A 24,057-nucleotide genomic window follows, 5' to 3' on the forward strand; every position below is an offset into this window, starting at 1 on the left:
TACTCCTTATGCCTTTGTGAAGATGGAATGAAAGAGCAGTGGGTACAATATGGTCTGCCATCAGGAGAAGGAGAAACAGAAATAGTTAGAGCTTTGAAAACCTTCTGGCACCTAAGAGTCAGCTTTTAGAACTCCAAAGGTCTAGAGTCAGTAGAATCTACACACTAGTCCTTGTTTCCATTGACAGGATGTCCCTACAACAGAATGAAGTGATGGTCAGGTTTTTCTTTTTTGAATTCAGCATAGTCCTGTGCAGACAGTACAGAAGTAAAGGACAGTACAGAAGTAAAGGAAATTGTAGAAATACTCAAACTGCCAGCTAGTGAGAGAGAGGCGAGGAGAGAAGATATGGAAATACAGTGAAAGCATCTGAGAAGAGCCAGTGTTGGTCCTGGAGTTTGACTTGCTGCTGCTGCTACTACTACTGATTTTCCCTGACACAATGATCAGGAGGAAAATCCACCTCTCACAAAGGCTGCACCAGAGACCATAAAAATATCATTTTGATGTCAACTGAGCATATTAGATTGGGGGAAGGGAGGAGAAGTGGGTAATCAGAGAGCTGGACCATCAATATAAACACTCAGCAAAAAGCAGCATTTATAGCTTTTAATTAGCCCAACAAATACTTTCCTGTCTTTGAAAAGTGGTACTCAACTGGATGGAAATTTTATATACAGTAAGGGTAATATGATGGACTAAATCCCTCCTTTATACCTAGAAAAACTTAATTAAAAGCACCCAGAGAGTAGAGGATACATAAGAGATTCAACAGCCTCCCCCTATTCCCAAACTCAGTTTTACTTTTGCTTCCATGCAAGCTACCACAAGCTCCCAGGCACAGGGCAGAGGAGCTGTGCATACTTAAGAGTGAATACAGCACCCACCCACCTCACTTTGCAGCTACGCTGTGATCAGCCTCTACTGAGGTGAGCATTTATATCTAATTATACAGGGGGCTAATGAGTCTCTTAAGTTATCCAGTGACTCCAAGTACATTGTATAAACAGGAAAACAGGGAGAACATACATTTTTACCATTTGCTGATCTCCCACTGATGTACTATTACTACAGCATCTGATCATGGTACTCAAGCTATTAAAGCAATGATTCTATTTATGTGGCTCATTTACACCAATCCAAAACAAATACTGTTATCACTTCAGGACAATTCAATCTTTCTCCTCAAGGGATAGGAATCATTATTCGTCAAATACTTCTCCCTGCCCCAGATTTGTTAAGATATGGGGAAATCAGCCCAGAAAGGTCAGAATACTCATACAATGGCTCAATCACTGCAATGTAAATCAGTAGGCAGACCTAGGAAAGGTATGGTTTTTACTGCTCCTACAACACTTTATTGCATTAATTTGTTTTTATGTCTGTCCTTACAAATGCCTCGTGGGCAAGGACTATATCTTATCTTTGCTTCCTCAGACACAGCCCTATCAGGCACCTGCAGTAGGTGCCAGAGACTTGATTCTTGAATGAATGAATGAGCACTTGCACATGTTAAATGGGTGAACACATGTGAGCAAACACACACACACAAACACACTGGAATCCACATGGGTTGTTCATAGTTCTAATTACACAATTCAGAAAATCCTTTGTTTCTAATGACAGAAATGTTAGTAGTCTCCATAAGCTCAATGTTCAGCTCAAACTGATCTTTCTTTAAACAGGGTAGGTAAAGAGAAATGCACTGGGCATCTTAACACTTTTCCCTCCTCTGACGCCCAATATGATTGCATTTAAGACTGACAGCGTTTGTAGTGAGCGTTAATCATAATGGTACCTGTTGTTATTATTTAAATTTCCATTTGTATTTATTCTATCCCCTGGATGAGTTGAGGGTTGGTGGAGTAGTCACTTAAAAACAACTTCTGGAGAGCAGGCTCTGATTTAAAATCCTCTGGTGTCCCCATGGAACCTAGCAAAGAACTGGACACATATAGGAGCTCTAATCACGTGCTGAAGTACAGAACTGCTCACCTAAATCAAATCCAAGGTCCACCCAGTCCCACAGCAATAGCAGAAACCGTCTGACAGCTCTCAAAGGACAGATTTTTCATCTGTATAATGTTTCTGCTTCAGTTGAAAGATAACTGATTAACTAACAATAAGATGACTCTATCTTTAACAAGAGCCTCAAGGCACAGGGTTGGAGGGCACATTTGTTGTCCTTGTTAGTGACCTTAATGTTAGAGGTGTTCACTGCAATATTTTAATTCTATCATCTATCTTTGACCATCTCATTTAAAATAGTTCCCCTTAGCCTGCTTTATTTTTTTAATTCACAGCACTTACCACTGTGTGATACTGTAATATGTGTTTCCTTGTATGTTGTTAGACTCCTCTACTAACTGAACTCCTTGAGAGCAGGGCATCTGCTTTGTTCTCCACGCTCCCCCTGACCCCCACTGTGCCTAGGAAAGAGCCTGGCATATTAATAGGCTTTTCAATAATTATTTATTTAGTGATGTTTCTGAATTTACAAATGTTCACTCACCAAGAGTCAGGCTGTCATTTGAGATAAAGCAAAGAGTCTTGTCTAGGAATGTGTTAACTGCTTGACTGTCATACACACACGCATACACACACGCACACATCGCATTAAGCCGAAACCGAAGTCTTCAGGAAATGAGTAATACCTAGAGGCAAAGGAACATATTCCTCTGACAAAAGCCTCAGCCAGTGATCAGTAGGAAGAAACAGGGCCAATCATTATAAACGATTTGGAAAGAGATTTGCTGCATTCTATTAAGACTAAAAAAAGGGGGGAAGGAATAGTTGCAAATAAACCAGATGGGGTAGAATGCCATGAAACTTACAGCAGATGGCACTAAAATATTAAACTAACATTTCCTTATGCTCCAAGCGGAGCTCTCTGTTAACGCTGATTAGGGGAGTCAGTCTATTTAAAAACATGCATATGAAAAATGAATCTGGTATTGTTAAACCATTCTGCTAAAAACAACTCCAAGCATTAGCATCTAATGTGCTTTCACACAAACGATATGTTAATATTATTCAGGCAAGGTTATGTCTAACAAAACCACCTAGAATAGGAGGGAAAAAAAGCTCAGTCTCATGAATCTGTTCAAAAACAAGCTCCGTGTGGTAAAGCCGTGAAAATCTGCTTCTCTGATCTCCATAGTGACAGCAGCAACCCTCAGACAGACATTTTAAAAACCAGATTTGTTTTTCTCTTTTCCAAGTACCTTTGCATGATATTTTGGATAATGTTGAAATACAACTGACATTGCATAAGGTGTAAACACACTGTCTGTTCCAATTGCTTCATTATTAGACGGGGTGGCTTGTCATTTTCTCGCTTAACCCACAGTGGTGATATCACTGTCAACAGTGCAGCACCTGGCTCTCGGGGGATGCCCCAGAGACATATTGACAATTGAAAGTCAGGTTTAATAGTATTTATAGGCTGGCATGGGCTACCCAGTTGGAGAAGACACTTTCAAGATTTATAAACCATGCAAAGTAATCAGTATCTTATCCATCTGCTTTGCAAATTTTATTTAAGGCTTCCACCTAAAAAGAAGCCATAAAATACTCACTTTCTCACTGAGCCTGAGGTATAAAAACTATCAAGTCCCAGTCACCCCAAAAAAGGAAGGGAAATAATTTAAAATAGAACCATGTAAACAGGTGTGCAGTGAAGAATTCTTTCAACTATTCTGTATGCTTTAAGATTTTCATAATAAAATATTGGGAAAAAAGGAAACACATCTGATCATCATATAATACACAAACCAAGGGAACTTTCCACTGTTCCATGTTCTTATTACAGTTAATATAGTTGAAAAATAGAAGAGAGATATTTGCTCATTGGCTAATTAAAAGTGACCAACCAAAAAAATTTAGAGTATTCTTAAAGAAATTTGAATGTGAACTGGGCATTAGATGTAACAGTGGTCCTGTGGTTACATAAGAGATGTTCCTATTTTTAGAGATGTACAATGAAGCATTTAGGAGAGGAGCTATATTGATGGCTATGACTTAATTTTCAAGTGCTCCCCCCAAATTAGATGAAACAAATGTGAAAAAATGGTAATGACTGTTAAGTTTTGTAGGTCTATATTTGGAAATTCATTATACTATTCCCTCCAATGTATGTATGAAACTTTCTATAATAATCTATTTTAAATATTTTGAAAAAAATAGAAGCATGAGTACTCATTCAAATCACAGGTAACAGTTAAGTATCTGAAGGGTCAACCCTAATCTTGTCTTCCTTAAAGGATGATTAAAATATATACTATTTTAAGGATGACAAGTCATTGTCAGTGCTTGTGAAATACCTTGTGTGGATTTTTGGAGTGAGCTGAGGAACAATTATTTTTGAAAGCATGAAAATGGTGGACAAAGAAGATGAAGCAAAATGCACCAAATAAGCAAGATGTTGCACGAAACCTCCCTAGATGGAGACAGAAATACTGCATAAATCCTGCCCCCTGCCTGCTGCCAGTCTGCCTGCCCATAGGAGACCAGGCAGACAAGAGACTGCCCTGAATTGGAAGCATGCCAAAGATGCCTTCCCACTCCGGATAACTGAAAGCATGTAACAAAAATGGAAGAGCTTTTTGAGAGAAACAGCAGTCATCTGAAGCATTTCATATAAGAAACAAATAAACCCTCAAGGATTTGTCTATCTACTCTAAAGGGGTAATTCCATGTTTATCATTGTGAGAATATGGTTAAATATTGCCCCCAAATGTTATTTCAAATAGTCCTAAAGAATCTGATTGTTCAGAAGGTAGTTTTCCATAAAAATAAATCAGAGGGGTGAATCTTTTTTGTGTAGAGTCATGCTTTGGGAAATGAGAAAGAGGCATCTGCAACATTACAAGTTTGCCATGAATTCAGTCCCTTTTAAAGGAAAGTAGCCCTAATGGTTATTTCTGCTTAAGCTGCTACCGCACTGGTCATTCTGCGTTGAGAGAAATCTGATCAAACCAGAGTTGGGGGCTTGACCTAAATATTGATGAGGTGAGGTGTGACAGGAGAGGATCAGATGGTGATGAAGCAGCCCACTCAGATCCTCCCCATTTTGGAGAACAGGAATCCTCAGTGCACAGAAGGAGGGCAAGCTGCCGATGGAGCTCAGGTGCATGACCAGGCTGCTGTGGCTGTGATCTGTAGGCCTGCCATACAGCCAGCCTTGGAAGGCCAAGGGGCTGATCCACCAAGGAAAGCCCATCCCTGCTGCTTCACATTCTCCTATATCCTTGGTAACCACCATTACTGACAGTAGCCTGCGTGTATAGCCTTACCTAGTACAGAAAACATGATCCAGTCATGGGATGTGATAATAATTGCTGCCATTTACAATGTGCCAGGTCTTCTACTAACCTAAGCACCTTCAAAACAGTATTCAATGTATTCAATTTAAATTTCATTACAATTCAAGGGAGTAGGAATTACTAGCCATATTTTGCAGATGAAGCCTGGGAAGTTTTAGGCCGGCAAGTGGTAGACTAGGGTTCAAACCCAAATCTGTCTGATTTCAGAGCTCACGCCTTAATCACTATGTAATACAACCTTAATAACAAACTTTGTTTTTAATTGGGTTCTGCTGTATTCAAAACAAGAAGCATTTACTGCAGAAAGTGTCCCCATTTTATAGGGGTTATAAAGTTTCAATAGACTGGTCTTGTACACATTCCATAGGCTCAGCAAAGAAAAGCTGAACACTGGCCTACAGTGATGTCACCTTCTGTTTTGTCAACTCACATCTATTATTGGCTTTGTCAGCTGAACCTCAGAAAGCATCTTTCTCTGCTGACTCTATATGCCCTTTCCTGGGCTGATGATCACTCTAGAAGAGCACAGCCAAGAGGCTGATGTTCTTCATGAGTAACAGTAGGGGATACACACACAATGTTCTCTTCCTAACTGGCCTATTATTCTTTAACCTTTCACTGGATTCAATAACATTTAAATGAGCTCTTGGAAAAGAGCACAATCTATAAAACACACTGACATACAATAAAATCCCATAATATACTTCTGTGGCTTCATCTGTGTGTCTGGAGTCACCATTCATTTAGTCACCAAATGTTTACTGAGTCTCTACAAACTTACCAGGCACCACTGTAGGCACTGGAGACACAGCACTGAAAGCAAGTGTGTGATCTCAAAGAGCTTAAAGTCTAAGTGGTAAAGAAAAGCCATAAACAAATAAAAATGCATATTTAATACACTGGGTAATGATAAATGCTATGAAGATCTATAATAAGAGATAATTGTGCAAGAGGTCTGTGATAAAGACTTGATGCTCATCAAATTTCTCCTATGCCCCATGCATCAGGGGGGAGTCATGTTACTCATTCTATTCTGGCCAATGGACCATAAGCAAAAGTGACATGTGTCATTTCCAGGAGGAGGCTTTGAAGAGCTAACGTGCCCCTCCAGCTCTCTCTTCCCCTGGCGTGGCAACCTGGGAAGCCATATGTTGATATTCAGTGGCACAGGAGGGAGGGAGCTTGGATCCCTTTGTAACTGGACGAAAAAGAGCCCCCCATCAACTAGCATCTGATTTTGTGTGAGCTAGAAATAAACGTTTGTTGAGCTAAGCCATTGAGATTTGGGGGTTTCTCACTGCAGTATGGCCTGACTAATTCAAACTAAGTCAAAAAAGTATGAAATGCTAGAGTCTGGGGGGAGAGAACAAATGGGAGCCCATACACCATGGATGGGGTTAACTCAGTGGCTGTAAACCCCGGACAAACATTTTAAATCACCCAAGGGATACTAAAAGTACTCATCTACAGATGACGTTCTACCCAAAGAGTATACTTTGGGATATTTAGAGTAGGGCCTAAGCATATATATTTTGAGGAAAAAAAACTACTCACAGAAGATGATAAATCGGGTCTGTTGGCTTTAAGAAACCTCCCCAGAGGCAACCTGTCCAATAATATGCTTGGGAAAGAGCAAATTAGTGAGATCAAGTCAACTTTGTATAAATCTTTGGAAAGCAGCCAATCAAACTGTAGCATATGAAGACAACCCATAAGATGACTGAAATATTATGAAAGAATTCTTGTACTAAATGAGTAACTGGACTAGATTCTTCCAAAGCTCCATCTCACTGTAAAATTATTATTAACATAAATATTTAAATAGTAAAAAAATGAGAGGATAATTACTTAAATCATCTAAATTAATCATCACAAGAATCCTGTGATACAGGTACTATTCTCCCCTTTGAACAAATGAAAAAATTGAAGAGCAGACAGGGTAACTGCCCCAAATCACACAGCTAGTAATTAAATGGTAGAACTAGGATCCAAACCCAGCTGGCTCATGATTCCTTGTCCCAGTGAAGAGGGGGATATGCAGTCAAAACAATACAGAGTTTGGAGAAAGTTACTCTAGACAAGGGGCCACAAGAGGGGAAGCACCTTAGGCATGGGCTCAGGGAGTAGCTGTTCTGATTCTAGTTGAGGACCCAAGTCCTTAGAGAATGGAACAGTTCACATGCCACCAAAGTGTGGTGGAAATTTCCAATGAAACAATCTACTCTTCTTGCCCCAATTCTATGTTCAGGCAACAATGAGCTGATCTCCACACTGGGGTGGAGTTCTCCTGATACATCTCCAGGTAAATTGTAAAGAGGCATTCTGGTTTATACCAGATTCAGATACATTTGTGTTTCAGTACACTTACTACTGAGAACGGAGTCTTGGACTAAGGAAACTACTCCCTAGAGTGGACCAGCTCTAACCTAGGGTGGCTCATTCCTTCAGAGCCTTCTGGAGATCTTCTGTTACATAGAAGGGATCACACACTAGCTCACTAACACATGAAAAAGAATTGCTTTGTTCAATTAAACCTCTATAGCGCACTCTGTAAATGGAGAGCATGAAGAACCCCAACAAAACAGGATACAGGAAATGCATTTTTGAAAGGGAAGCAGGGGGAGCTCAGGAGCACTGGGCTCCAAAGTGGAGATCTTGAGTAGCTGAGGGACAGGAATACACCAGTTGTGGGAGGCAGAGGACCCCAAGATACTGTACTTATTTCCCAATTTTGCCTGGGGTTAGCCCATCAATGGGACTTCTCCAGTTCTCCCAGTGGTCTATGTCACAGAAACTTTTTGTGCTTCTGTTCTGGTGGACCTGATGATCACCACCAGGGCTGTTTCTTACTTTGCAGAACTCCAGAAGGCATCAACTACTCACCCTGTGGTTATTAAAGATTTGTTCAGTTTTTAATGACAATATTTAGGTAAATAGCAATAGAACATCTTGAGGACAAGATTGTCATTTTCTAATTTGCTCAGAATTACCTTACCAGTATTTCTAACAGTAGGACCAATTAGCATCAGCAAAGGAGAAAGATATAGAGGAGAGGCAAAACATAAAATTGTGCAACTATGGGACATATGGTCCAACATACATTCTAACTGTAGGTCTTCTTTCTCAACCTCACCCTTACATCATGAGTTATCATATTAGGATGAGGCTGGCTATGGTAACAAATAACCCCAAAATTTCAGTGGCTTAACATGGGAGAAATTTGTTTTGGGGCTAACTTAATAGATCAATGTGAGTGTTCATTAGCAGGCAGCTTTCCTCCAAACAGTCATTCAGGGGCCCAGGTTCCTTCCCTTTTGTCATCCCTTACAGTCTAGAAGGAAGAAAAGGCACAACTGAATCTTAACCACCTTGTCCCAGATGTAACTCACATCACTTCCACTTACATTCCATTGATAACAATCAGGGTTTAGCTTCATCTACATGCAAGGGGGGCTAGAAAATGCAGTCTCTGACTGAGCAGTCACACTCAGCAATGACTCTACACTATGGAAGAGGAAGTATCAATTTGGTGGAAAGTGACCCATCTTTACTTGTTACAAAATGGGCTTTATATAAATCACAAGAACAAATATAATATACAATGGGAGAGATAAAACTTACAGTTCAAGTGAATGATCTTATGTGTCATCTTAGAGGCAAATCAGTTCGGATTTGACAGATGAACAACAGTAAGGCTGAAATCTGAAAGGTGTCTCCTTCAAAGAGGACTTTGCCATCAGTCCCTAGGAATTTCCCCATCAACATGGTCTCTGGTGTTTTTAGCCATACTAACAGGATCTGAGGGAAAGATGTGGTCAACAGGAACCAGGTACTTTAGAAATCAAAGTCAAAGTCAAGATCTTTGGCTTTGTAATTAGAGCACAGATTTGTGGATTATATAAAATCTACCCAAAATTTCAAGATTCTGTTTTCAGAGGAATAAGAAAGGGGCTTTAAAATGTGGACTCCAACAAAGGGAAGAGAGAGAAAATAAAGGGTCAAATTGGCAATGAGGTCATTTTATTTATATCAAAAGTATCTAGGACCAAGTTATTTATGATTTTATTTATGTCTAACATTTGAGAAAACTATGACTCTGTGTAAAATGATTCAATCATCACTTGGCTAACCTAAAATGTAAAAAAAATTAAATCCTCTCCAGGTGACTGGACTGAATTTCCACCTGATTGACCATACTTTCACTTAAACTAGCTGCACTTATTGCACCATTATGTAACTATTTACAGCAATATGTGTTTAAGATATGAAATCTTAAATCTCCAAATTCTAAAGCAACTTCACACAGAAAAGCATTTAGGTTTGCTTATAAAGAAGTCAACTATCCGGAAAGCAATTTAGTTGGAAAAGGGCACTGGATGAGAGTCAGGAGATCTTATCTCAAATCCTGGTTCTTCTATCCCTGCAGATCACCTAGAACAACTGACTGTACCTCAAACCCTGAGTTCAATTTAAAAGGAGGATGCTGATCCAAAAACTCCCGTTAGTATGAAACTTTGGCTCATGAATCCTATATACTATATTTTTTGGCACAGGCCAAATGGCCTAGCCTAAAATTAACTCTGGTAAAAACTAACAGGTTATTTGGACCTCTGTCCTTGTGCTTATTCCAAGGAAAATGTGGATGATAATGTAAATCATCAATCACCATATAAATGGTCGAGCCACGTGGACACTGTAAAATCATTCAAAGATATGACAATATTTAGCTAAGTAGCAACAGAACATCTTGAGGACAAGATTGTCATTTTCTAATTTGCTCAGAACTACCTCACCAGTATTTCTAACAGTAAGACCAATTAGCATCAGCAAAGGAGAGTACAAAGGAGAAAAGTATAGAGAAGGAGAGGCAAAACATAAAATTATGCAACTATGGGACATATGGGACATAACCCAGGAGATCTGTAAGTTTCAAATCCTGGTGGTTTGAGATGGGGTTAAAAAGTAGAGGTTGGGTATTTTCATCACAACCACTGGATGGCAACAGACATTAACAGTGAGTGGGGAAAATCAATATGAAAGCCATTCTTCTGCTTTACTTGATTTCCTCTGTGCTTTTAGACATAGCATCAAATCTCCTAGAGTTGCTAGGGGAGGTAAACAAAAGTGAGGTTGGAAGTAAAAAAAAAAAAAAAAAAGTTTTGGAAAACATATTCTGCTTTTGCAAGTGCTCTGTGTGTAGGTAAATCCCCCAAGATTTCAGTGTTCAGCCAAGAGTTGTAAGAAAATGAGGTCCAGCCAAAAGGGAAGAGTTAAACCAGAATACTGTTATTTACCAGAATATGCAGCTTTGAACTGAATTATTTATTAGTGGTAGTGAAATTTTTGATCTTGTGTAAGAAGATTAAGCTTGCTATTCCCCATTTGTGACTGCAAGTGTAGAGCTCAACCCCACCCTCAGGACTTCTCCCTCTCCCATGATACTCCAAGCTATGGACAGAGGCAACCTGGAGGACTCCTCTAACCCAGGAGGCCCCGAACTACTGGGAACATGAATGGTTATCTCTCTGTGTCCTTGCCAACCCTATTAAGTTCTCTGTTCCGGAGGCTTTGTGGGGTGGGGAGATAGTAGGAGCACCCTCCAGAGTGAGCTGGTAAGGCCAGGGTATGCTCACGTTATCTTCCCTCTACTCCTCCTATGAGGAGGTGGAAGTCTCAGAGTTAACAGTATAAATTTCATTCTAAACCCCACACATAAGCCATTTTAACTAACATTTAAACTCAATCAGAAAACCCACCTTGCAGGATTCTGGCTCAGGCCCTGGAAAAAGATGGGACACTAGAGGAAAAACCTGCCAAAGATAACTCTGAGGGCTTTGAGCGATCAGCCTCAACACAGTCCCTAGAACAATAATTCTCAAATTCTGGTGTGCCGAGTATTCACTGGGGAGCCACTTAATGAAGCAGATTCCTCAGCCCTTTCCTATGAGATCCTGGGGTGAGCCTAGGAGTCTGTATTTTAACAAATGGCTTATGATATAAATAGTTCACCAACCACACTTTGAGAAACACTGTCTAGAAAAACAAATGGTTCTACTGAGCCCCCATTCACTCTCCCTGTCATATGCCCCCAGTTTCCACAAGAAGAGAGAAGAGTCCTGGATCAATGTTTTACCTGGCAGAAGAGGACCACTTTCTCAGGCCTAGGTCATTTAAAACCCAGAAGGACCATTACAGAGATAGGGTTAACTCAGGAAGCACTGAGTAATCACAGATAAAGACAACGGTCAACTGTAGGCTTGAGCTGAAGTTAACTAGACCCAGTGGTATGCTTGTCCTCACTTCAGACCCTAGTTTGAGTGCCTGCCTTAAACTGCCTTTTCTCTGACTATAACCTCTGCTCTCTGGCAGGCTACTGTCTTTCTTTTGTCTGTTAGTGTAATTTTGATCCGTATTTGGAACTGCATTTTAGACCCCTGAAGCTTTTTTGAGTTCCTGGCCCTAGCCAAACTTACACTTAATTCTTTTTAAAAAACCAACTTGCTGTCCACCATCCCTGCCTACCTCACTATATGTCTTATTTAACCTCCACAAGTACCATGTTTGACCCTCATCCAAGTTCCAGTCTCAGCCACTCAAATATCACTGTCACCAAAACACATTAATGACCATTATACCCCCAGATGTTTGGCCATGAAAATACACTAGATATACAGCTCAACCTGTGAGAGAATACTTCAGTGCCAGCATAACCCAAATGGATGATTTTCCAATAGCAGACATAAAAAATTGGGCTCAATGTCTAAAGAAACAGCATCTAAGTTTGGGGTATTTTTCCTATTGTAAGTATTTTTGCATCTATTTATAATGATTCCGGTGACAAAAACTGAAATATAATTTGAGAGATGTTGGGAATAAAGTCACCCCCACCACTGATCCAATGTATCAGTAAGTCCTATTAAGTCAATCTCCAAAATATACTTTAAACCCATCCATTCCTCTCCACCTTCATTGCTACCTCCCTCTCCCAGACACCGCCATCTCATGCCTTAACTACTATAATGGCATCTTATGATGAGTAGGATAAAGACTAAACTCCGCACCATGGTCTGGGCATGAAAGGGTACTGCCAACCTTCCAACCCCATTTTTCCCTTTGCCTACCACACTCTAACTATACAGACTTTTTTTAGTTTCTAGAATGCTCCCAGAACTTTCCTGCCTGTGGCTTTTGCATTTTCTATTGTCCAGAACTTTTAAAAATTATCTCTTGCCACAGCTGATTCCTCAGTTTCCTCCTTCTCTGACCTTCTGATCTAAGTTCCACTATCACCAGGTACTCGCTCAAGAGAACACATCACTCTATTGATTTCCTATTTAATGTCAGCCCCCACCCACCCAAATGTAAGCCCTGAAAGGGGTGGATTCATGCCTGCTTTGGTCATTACTATATTGCTAGTGTCAGGCAGGCAGTACACCATATTGGTTGAATCAAAGGAAGGATGAATGAATGAACGGGTAAGGTCTTGCTTGGGTGGGGCTGGCATAACCTTGGGTAAAATTTATGTTATCTGTGTTACAGCAGTGTTTTGTGGGGTTACAAAGATAGAATCCAGAACTGCAGACACCATAACTGTGAGTATCCCACCCAGACTTTAGAGGAAGATGAGGTTAGCATTTGAAAGGAGGGGAGAATCCCCTGGAGCCAGTATTGGTGCTGAGAATTAGAGGTATGTGAATTATACCCTCCAAGCCCCATGACTGCATCGGTAAGCAAGGATGATTTATGTGAAGGAAAAAGGGACTAGACAGAGAATCAGGATTACCATCTAAATAGGGCCACTATTTCTTAGAGGCACCAAAATGTATGTCATCTGTGAACTCTACCTCTACAGGCAATTTTGACTTGGATCCATCTTAGGAGCTAATCTATGCCCCACTCTGTGCCCAGGCAAAATTTACTAGGGAGCTGGGGTTCATTGTGTCTCCAAGGAATTGGCATCAAAATATTACAACAACCATTTTGGATCTATATATACATCCAATAGGTGAAGTGTCAAAAATATCTGTCCCTTGAAATGGTAAGTGCTGGGTCATCAAGATTTGGAGCAATTCTCTTCAAAGCTGAGAAGGAAACCTTCCCAGCATCCTGAAGCCGCCATTTAAAAAACAGACCAATATGCAATCTGGGAGAATGCTAACCTTGTGACTGTTTCAGAGTAAAAGCCAATGAGGTGAACTGGCTACTGGCAGCCTCATTCTGTGATGCCTAAACCAGGAGAGTACCTTCTATCACTGGGCAGAGTCTCATAAAAGTAGCTTAACTGCTTTGAATAATATAAGATGGAAGGTTCAATGCCCCCATCTAAATATTTACACTACATATAACCTCACAGAAGCCAGACTTTATCCAGCAGTTACTGGTCCATCTTGTTGAAAGCTGGCATGGGGGAAGCAGCTACAGTTGAAGGGGCATAAGTCCTTATGCCGATTCTGAAACCTGCATTGTGAAAGAAAGGTACTGTCCAAAGATCTTTATGGCTTGATTCACTAATTCAGTCTCATGGAAGCACATAAATATGGGACTAGAGCATAACTTTTAAAAAAAATTACAGGAAGAAAAGTAAATGGGTCACATTTATTTTGGTTCTCTCCAAAATATTTTAGGACAGAAGCAATATCTGGTATAACAATGAAAAGTAATAATAAATATCATAAATGCTAGGTCTATCTGAGAAGACCTCCATCTGGGAGTCTTCTTGCAAATCACTTCCCTATAAGGAGATAAGCTTCTCCTTGCCACAGGGGGCTAAGCCCTGCAAGCTCTGGCTGCTGTAGCTGGTGCCCACAGAGAAAAGGTGCAGGGGCACACCTCCCAGGGCACAGGAAGGGATGGAAACAGCTGAGTGCCCCCTCAGTCCCTCTCACTAAAAAACACCATATGCCCAGGGCATGCTCACCAAGGTGTTTTTCACTATAGGTCTGGGTTGCTTAGCTCATCTGCTTACAACAAAAATTCTCTTTAGCATGCTTATTGAAAGTGCAAGTTTATGCCCATCCTGATTTTGTAGTTCTGTGGCAGGGGTAGAGCAGGAACCTGCATTTTTAGTCAGCACTTCAGGAGACTGTGGGGTACCCGGTGCCCAGGCAATGCTTTGGGAACCACTGGCTTAAACCAGTATTTCTCAAACTGGGGTCACTGGATGCCTTGTTGACAGTTCCAAATAGATAACTTTTACATTTTGTACTTTGTTTTCAATAATTTTTCAAATATTAAGAACATCCTGGATTATCTGGATGATAATTTTATAACCAAACACTACCGCAAGACTTCCACTAAAGTTTTACAGTCAGGTTGTCCCTCTAACTTTGTCTCAAGCCAGTGAGTCTTTACTCAGATCTAGACCTGATCTGAATATCCACACCACAGTGAAGGCTGAATGATATCGCTTCATTCACTCAGGAAGGGAACAGAAGAAGGAAAGGAGCAGATTTTGACAAATAACATCAGTGTACTGAATTGGAGGGGGGGGGTCTATAGAATGTCCAATAAAGAGTGAGGAAATGGGCTTGGAGCCCAGAACAAAAGATTCTCCAAAGCCAGAGATCTGAGAGGTGCTACACATGAGGCAGTGGCTGAAAACCTGTGTGGATGAGAGCAAGGAAATGAGGGACAAAGGAAGACAGGGAAAGAACTCGGGGCCAGACAGAGGAATTGGAAGGAAGGTAGTAAAAGAGATTGGGAAAGAGGTCAGAGACTGAGGGGATAACGAGGAAGGAGAAACATCAGGGAGATAAGGGAGGAAAGTTCTGAGAAGAAGAGAACAGTCTCCATGTGAGCCCGTGTATTATCCCTGATTTTACTGCTAAAAGAAATAAGTTGCAAAAGTCTGTCCAACATGGTATCACTTGTGCAATAAAAAATTGTGATACATAAAGAAAATTTCTGAAAGGAACAAGAAGAAGAACAACAACAACAAAACAGAAGCCTGTGGTTATCTCTGAGACTTAGGAATGTGAGGTTGGAGTAGGGGAACTTTAACTTTTTATTTTGTACCATTTCTTACAATTTAAATTATTATTTTGAACATACATTATTTTCTTGCTGTTTTAAGGACTGTTCAGCAGTATGACATTGAAGTACCAGGAAGAACAAGAAAGATGAGACTGGAAAGAGGTCTTTTGGGGGGTAAGAAGGTTATCGTTGGTGACCTTCATCACAACAGTTTCAGGTTGGAATGTGAAAGCTGACTGCCATGGTCTAAAACATTTGCTTCTCAAGCTTCAGTGTGAATAGGAATCACCAGGGGACCTTGGTAAGGTGCAGATTCCAATTCGGCAGGTCTGGGAAGGACCCTGACATTTCTAACAGGCTCCCATATGATATCCACATGGCTGGTCTGACACTATGCTTTTGAATTGCAAGGAAAAGTAATCAGAATGCAGGGAATGGAGGTGAGTACCCAGAGACCACTATTTCCCAAAGAATGTGCCCTAGAAGATGAACCCTACAGCACACTCTAATAAAAGATTCTGCAATAAAATAGGTCTGGAAATACCACACACCCATCCTGATGAGTCACACTGGGTATTAGTGTTTTATTGAGAATTTTTAATTGGCTTTCACTTAGATGTTCCTAACAGGGTTAACCTTGCAACAATGAAAACTTATCTATCCTATCATGTTCATGATAAGCCATCCTAGAGGCTATGAGGAAGCAGAATGACAGGGTAGCAGGAGCTCAGGGGGTGCACAGAGAAGGGAAACTGGAATATGACGAATCACATCTTGTCTTCAGTGAAACAGCAGCAGAGGTCTCCAAAAGGTAAGAAAGGTCCAAAAATAGACCTTGTTAGTGCACGTGCACACCAGTAAAGCCTGATGTTCCTTGACAGTATGTGCTATGATGCCGTCAGATATTTGCCAAACCTTATTCTAAATATTTCTGGGCCTTTCTAAAACTTGGCCCAGCATCAGCAGAATAACTCCAAAGTCAGGGAGATGAGCATACTTGTAAATGCATAAACCTGAATGTATTTATACTGCCAGAGCCTTCAGGAAACCAAGGAAGCTGACCTGACCTCACTGCTGAGGGAAGTCACACTTGACTTGAGCACAATCCTACTGTCCACTGACAGTGATTAAGAACAGCCTGGCGGTGGCTGGTCAACACTGATCCTCCCACCTGCTGAGATGGAGCAGGGAGACCAGAAGGACTAAGGGCTCCAATAACCCGCTGGCAGCGCTGAGTCATCTGCCCAGAACCTTCAGTGCTTGGCTGCCCCAGGGCCTTTTAGACTCTCTTCAGAGATAATGAGGCTGAGCGCTGAGTTTCGGTGGGAGACTGGATTTCAAAGGATCCCTCAGTGCAGAGGAGAGCAGAGGCTATTCACCCTGCCACGCCTTAACTGTTTGAAAAGACTGCCACTTTCTCCTTTCTAACTTCTAACTTGGAAGCAGAGGGTCCAAGCCGTATGAGGCAACTTGCACAGAGATTAGAATGACACCAGAATCAGCCATAAAATATGCTCTGAAGCCTTTGCATTAACAGCTGTAGTATTCCATCACCTTAGCTCTTCATCGGATGTCTGGTCACTCGGTCAGTTCCAGCTGTCATACTTGTCTCTCAAATATACTAATTAGGGAAATGGGCCTGCACAATACCATTTTCTCTTTATTAGCCTTCAGATTTACTTACTTTTGAGGATAAATATATTTGAGCAGCACTGTGCACATGGTGACTATTTCACTATGGGGACACTAGTTAGGGGATAAAATGGAAACACATGCGTGTTACAGTACAGTGATATGAAACTATACTCCGAATGACTCAAGCTCTCCTGCTTCAGGACCACAGGGAACTGCAGGTTGTTCAGGCTAATGTTGTTTCCCAAAGCTCCCTGAAAGCTGCAGGGCCCTTTCCCACCACAGTCAGAGTGGTAGCAAAAGAATCCAAATTAGTTCTAATATTCACCCAACAAATACACATTCCTACTGTTAAGTTTGTCACAGAATAGCCTCCCTACTGCACACACTAAATACACTTTAAACTCTCATGGATAAGTTATTTGGGAAATCAGGAGTCAATTATATCAGCCCCAACATGACGCCACATGTCTAGGCCTCCAGCAACCATGCAGCAGGGTTATCTTTTTATTATATTCCTCCAGTTTCCCCCTTTCCAATGTGCTAATTTTAAAGAATTTAGAAGCCAGCTTCCAATCTATAATGAGAAAGTTTTTGTCCTCTATTTTTAGATGAGGCACTTTAACTGCTACTAACATCATTGAGGTTAGCATATAAACAGGAAGGAGGGTGTACTCTCAGAATCATTTATCCCCAAAAGGCAAAATAGTTCTAAAAAAACAGAAAGCAGAGGAGATGGGTAAGAGGGGACCTTGAACAGAGTTGTGCTTTTAGGGTTTGTTTCCAAGTTCCACCTGGATGTTCTTCTGCCCAGCATCTGGGAAGAGATTGTCTATCTTCAATGTAGCCCATTAACTAGACTGTGCAGGGCCTAATTTATTCACCTGACTTTTTCATTCCTTTCCTGAATTCCATTATACAACTGCAATCCGGTGTGGGGGATGACTTGGGGGGAAGAGTGCTTAGAAGACAAAATAATGACTTCCATTTTTTCTGCATTTGAAGTCTTCATTCAACTCAAGATTTCTCATAGGAAAAATATAATGGCCAGATTAAAATCATTCTAAGTTAAAAGTGACTTTAAAATTAATTAGTCACCTTAGGCCTTGCTTAGGCACAGGAGAAACCCTGGGACTAACTCCGGTCCCTGTCTTTCCTGGCTAGCTGGGACACAAAAACCTTATCAAGGCCCAAATTCCTTGCTGGTTTTGTCATCGTTGTTGTTGTTTTGTTTGTTTTTTTGGTAAGAAAAAGGATGGCGCTGAGATGCTCTTGGCCCGTTTAAGAAACAAGTTTGGCAAAATGGAAGTGCTAATGGTGGGTTCCAGCACCTAGAGGGACTGTAGCCACGCCCCATCACCGAGGGGGTGGGAAACTGGAAATGAGACTGGACAATAACGCCCCATCACCGAGGGGGTGGGAAACTGGAAATGAGACTGGACAATAATAAAACCCCATCCCTTCCCAAGTGAGGAAACCCAGCCCTGGAACGAAAGGAGGGACACATTCACTCCATTCAGGAGATCTTGGAATGTACACAAAACCGCTCATTATTGGAGATGCTCTGGTTTAGCCAGCCCAGCGCAGCTCGGAGCACGTGTTTCTTCCATGGAAGCCCCAGCTGCGAATCTGAATCCTCTCATCTCCTCCCCACCCCCCTCAGAATTGTTCTCCGGTCGATTGTTTGACCAGCTAGGATGTGACTACAGGGCTAAGGCAGAACCACCTCCCTCTGCTGAACACCTCAGAGCACCCAGGGGAGAACAGTAAGCAGACAACCTACTTCAATCAAGAAAGCTGTCACTTTACCTTGTTGCTTATTGAGAAACAGCCGAGGGGGCGCGACGCCTGGACCCCGAGGCCCAGGGCCCTTTGTGGCCTGGAAGCTTTGGTCGTAACTCGCTGCTTCCACAGGTGTCCGCGGCACTGGGGGCCCCTCGGGCGCAGGGGCTCCATCTCCAGAGGGCAGCTCGGAGCAGACTTGGGGGGCGGCCGAAGGGAATTTGAGGAAGGGCCCTGGCTCCGCCACGCCCTGCCGGCTGTGGGCGCGCTCCTCGGCCCGGGCGCCCGGCTCCTCCCGGATGGCGTCCAGGGCGCCCGGCTTCATCGGCGGCGAGTCCTGCTCCCGTTTGGGACTCTCCTCCGAGGCAGAGGAGGCGTCACACGACTCGATGATGAGCTCGCTGTCCAGCTCAGCCTCGCGCTCCTCCCTCAGGATGCTGTACTGGATGGACGGAGAGGCCGGCGACGGCGGCGGGCCGCCCACATGACCAAAGGTCACGTAGCCCGAGGGCAGAGCGTCCTCGGCGGCCAGCGGGTCCTCGGACACCAACTCGATCTCCGAGTCCCCCGACTCCGCGCTGCTGGCCTCGTGGTCCAGGGGGCTAGGGATGGTGGGCAGCCCGGACCTGGCCTTGGCCTCCGGCCTGTCGGCCACCTGGCCCGCTGGCCGTGGACTCTCCGTTGTTTCGAAGGACAACCCCTTTGCTTCCTTAATGGCAGTGATCAGCTCATCCTCGGAGATGCTGCATTTCCCCTGGGATTCTGCAGCAGATGGTTCTGTCGTCCCACAGAGCGAAGAAGAGCCAAAAAGCACACACAAGGACATACAGATGGACAGAAAAAGAAGAAATAAAACAAAATTCCATTAGGGGAGGTATTTTCTCGTTGCTTAAAAAATACATATCTCATTAGCACAAAAATAGTCTGTTTCCAGGGCTATGCTGGAAAGACAGGCCACCTGAACTAAGAGGCTAATTACTGTTATGGCCCAGTTAATCAGTGTTTGATATACCTATCTATCTTAATCTAGCTATTTTTAAAAATGACCCAGCAATTTCTTAGCGTTAGCACCTCGTTGGTTTTTCTGTTCCAATGTGGGAGATTCTAGAAGTCATGGTTTTGATTTCTAATCTATTCTCTGAAGAGAGTTTTCCAGTTTCACAGATTTCATTAGATAATGCAATGTATATAACTCTCTAATTTGGCCCACCAATGTCAACAAATCTGAAATCATCCATTATTCCTTGTCTGTTTCTGTTCATATTCCCTACTTCAATAAGACAAAGAAAGCTAATTTGGATCCTTGTATACAACTTGACTTCTAAGCTTTACATTTCCCATAAGAATCAATACTTTTACTCTTTTTTTAGTGAAAACTGTAACAAAGTGGAGCAATATAATAGTTTTTGCCAATTCCACCAAGCAGGCTGTGCAGATTACCATACTGCACAACCCCACAGGGCTTCTAATGGTGGAGCCCACTGTCATTCTTCTTCATCTCTTCACTTCCTCTTGAGAAGAACAAAACCCAAGAGTCAACCCCTGTCTACTGGGTGAGTGCCTGCCTTCTGTCTGATGTTTATCCAGACGGCCCCCAAACCTCACCAGCAATCTTACTGATATTTCTATCTTAGTTGAAATTACCTGGGATCACCATGACAACAATTTTCAGGAGCTTGGTTTTCCCCTTGCCCATGCAGCAGGGCCTTATTTCAGAATATTCTAGACAGTGATTTCTGGCCCTTTTGTAAGCAAGAACCACTTGTCATTTCTCCAAAGCTTTGAGGTCACTGGGAGGGATATAGGAGGGGTAAGAGGTAGACTATCTATGGCTAAGCAATCTGTCAATTTAGGACTGTGAGAGAACCCCAATGGATAAAACATTTTAGATTTGTCTAATTCTCTATAAAGCTGAATTGATTTTATCCTTTATCCATGTATCATTCATTCATCTGTTATTTACTGAGAACCTACTATGTGTCATCACTCTTATAGGCACTTGGGATGTATTAGTGAATGAAACAGGAAACAAAATCTCTGCTTATATTCTAGTGGGAGGAGAACACAATACACAAACAATACATGTAATAAATAATTAAAGTATATAGTATGTTAGAAGATGTTAAGTGCTATGGAAATAAAAAAAGTAGAGTAGGGTAATGGGATCAGGAGGGCTGTGACAGGGTGGGGATGAGTTTGCAATTTTAAATAGGGTAGTCAAGGTAGGCCTTACTGAGAAGGAAACCGATATTCAACACTTGAGAAGGTGAGTCAGTGATTCAAGAAGATATCCAGATGAAAAGCATGCCAAGCAGAGGGAACAGATAGTACAAAGGCCTGGAGGTGGGAGCCGCAATGATTTATAGATATCACAAGGAGGCAGTTATGTCTGGGGCAAAGTGAATAAGGGGGAGAATAATAGGAAAAGAGGTCAAATGCATTCAGGGGGCTTCCCTGGTGGCGCAGTGGTTGAGGGTCTGCCTGCCGATGCAGGGGACACGGGCTCGTGCCCCGGTCTGGGAGGATCCCACATGCTGTGGAGCGGCTGGGCCTGTGAGCCATGGCCGCTGAGCCTGTGCGTCCGGAGCCTGCGCTCCGCAATGGGAGAGGCCACAGCAGTGAGAGGCCCGTGTACAGCAAAAAAAAAAAAAAAAAAAAATGCATTCAGGGAAGGGGGGTCATCATGTAGGATCTCATCAGGCTTTTATTTTGAGAGAAATGAGAAGCCATTGGAGGGTTTTGAGCAGAGAAGTGATATGATCTATGCTGTTGTTTTTCTTAATAACTTAAAACAACAACATCCTCATTATCTTGCACACAATTTATGTGTAAAAAGATTTACTGCATGATCCCAAACTCTATTTTTATAGAAGTTAGTTCCGTAATAAGTCGTGCACATAGTTCTTTGATATGATTACAAGCAGCATAAAAGTATAAAAGCTACATTAATTCTCACTGGTAAGCCAGATGGAGGAGGAAGAAGATAGGGAGTAGAGGCTAGTGTGAATGGAGGAACAGCCTGTACTTCCAGAGCACTATCAGTGGCTACATCGTCACAGCTCCACTTGTAGAGCAGCTGCTGGGATAGAGGCACTTCACATATGGGGCTTTGAGTCTAGAGGCAGTAGGTTAAGTGACTTGTCCAAGGTCACTGTACTGGTTTTTCTATCTTTGCCCCCTTGGATTTATTCCCATCTTTCTCTGCCCTGTTCTCTGTTCTGAGAGGCTGACCTACATAGAAGGCATTACCTGGAATTCCTTCCCCTCTAGTTTCTGGTTGTTTTCAGCCAACAGAAATCATAGGAGGAGGGGGTGGAGAGAAATGTTAGGGTATTTATACCTGTTGCTGCTTCTGAAGCTCCAGGTCTTGGCAGGCTTTGGGAACGCTGTTCCCTCCCCTTCCTCCTTTGGGTCCAGGGGTGCTAATAGATCCTTAATATTGCCAGTCCTTGAGTGCTTTACCATCTTTTGTTTGTTCTCTTAACTGTCTTTACACATTTGTAAATAGCTACCTCTTTAAACCCTCTTCAGTTACAACCTTTGAGTGTGTCACTTTGTTTCCTTACAGGACCCTGAATGATATAGCCATGTGGCTAGAAATGACTCGGCTTAAATTTGAACTCAAGTCTTTATGTTCCATGTGTTTCTCACTATATCATGCTACATCTGTTCAAAAAGGGGGTGGGGTCTCAGATAGGGAAAATTACATTTTGGAGAATGAGACGAAGAGGAAAAGTGAGCTGCATAACCACATACAAAAGAATGAAGCTGGACCCCTACCTCATGTCATATGTAAAAATTAACTCCACATGGATCCAACCTAAATATAAGAGCTAAAACCAGAAACTCCAGAAGAAAACACAGAAATGAATCTTCATGACCCTGGATTAGACAGTGGCTTCTTAGACATGACACCAAAAACATAAACGACAAAATAAAAATACACAACTTGGAATTCATCCAAATTAAACACTTCTGTGCTTTAGAGGACAACATCAAGAACGTAGAAGGACAATCCACAGAATGGGAGAAAATTTTACAAATCATATATCTTATAAGAGACTTGTATCTAGAATATGTTAAAAATTATTACAACTCAGTTATAAAAAGACAAATAATCCAGTTTAAAAACAGGCAAAGGGGCTTCCCTGGTGGTGCAGTGGTTGGGAGTCCGCCTGCCGATGCAGGGGACGCGGGTTCGTGCCCCGGTCTGGGAGGGTCCCACGTGCCGCGGAGCGGCTGGGCCCGTGAGCCATGGCCGTTGGGCCTGCGCGTCCGGAGCCTGTGCTCCGCAACGGGAGAGGCCACAACAGTGAGAGGCCCACATACCGCAAAAACAAAAACAAAAACAAAAAAAAAAAACAGGCAAAGGGTTTGAACAGACATTTCTCCAAAGAATATTTACACGTGACAAAAAAGCATATGAAAATATGCTCAACATCATAATTCACCAGAGAAGTGCAAATCAAAACCACAGTGTGTTACCACTTCACACTCACTAGGATTGCTAGAATAACAAAGTCAGAGAGTAACAAGTGGCGGAAAGGATGTGGAGAAATAGAAACTCTCATCCACTGTTGGTGGGAATAAAAAATGGTAGAGTTGCTTTGGAAAACAGTCTGGCAGCTCAACTATTCAGAGTTACCATATGATCCAGAAATTCCACTCATAAGTAGAGAACTGAAAACCTATGTCCATATAAAAACTTGTACACAGTGTTCATAATAGCATTATCCATAACTGTCAAAAAAGCAAAACAACCCAATGTCCATTAATTAATGAATGAATAAGTAAAATCTTGTATATCTGTACACTGGAATATTATTTGGCCATAAAAAGGAATGAAATACTGATACATGCTACAACATGGCTAAACCCTGAAAACAGTATGCTAAGTGAAATAAGCCAGTCACAAAAGACCACGTATGACTGGAAAGTTAAGCAGATCCCTGATCATAGAAAGGCCTGGAAGCTAGTTTAAAAGTCAATATTTTATCAGGAAGGCACTGGTGGGTCCCAGAAGGGTTAGGATGAACTTAGGAAAGAAAGAATAAAAGGAGGATGACCCATTAAGAGGATACTGCAATAGTCAAGGGGAGGAATTATGACAACCTAATGAGTTGTAGTGGTCATAGGGATGGAAAAGAAAGGATAATTCAAGAGACACTGAAGAGAGAGAAAGCATAGACTTGGGGTCTGCTTCATGTGGTAGGTGAGAAAGAAATGGGGAGGGTCAAAGATCACTCAGAAACAGTGAGCCTGGGTGAGTAGAATGAATAGGAATTCCATACTCAGAAACATGGAAGTCAGAACAGTGAGCTGTTTTGATGGGCCAGGGGAAGAAAGT

The 24,057-nt window shown here is 42.0% G+C and overlaps 1 protein-coding gene across 1 annotated transcript in view; it reads right to left on the reverse strand.

Annotated features, from left to right (window-relative positions):
- RTN1 (reticulon 1) overlaps positions 1–24,057 on the reverse strand; it is a 243,797-nt gene that overhangs the window by 105,034 nt on the left and 114,706 nt on the right. The window contains exon 3 of the mRNA XM_082617434.1: positions 18,738–19,487. Coding sequence (XP_082473560.1) covers positions 18,738–19,487 — 750 coding nt within the window. The remainder of the gene's footprint in view (positions 1–18,737; positions 19,488–24,057) is intronic.

This window comes from Mesoplodon mirus (genome assembly GCF_964341445.2).
Source record: "Mesoplodon mirus genome assembly, chromosome: 4".
Classification (NCBI taxonomy): domain Eukaryota; kingdom Metazoa; phylum Chordata; class Mammalia; order Artiodactyla; family Ziphiidae; genus Mesoplodon; species Mesoplodon mirus.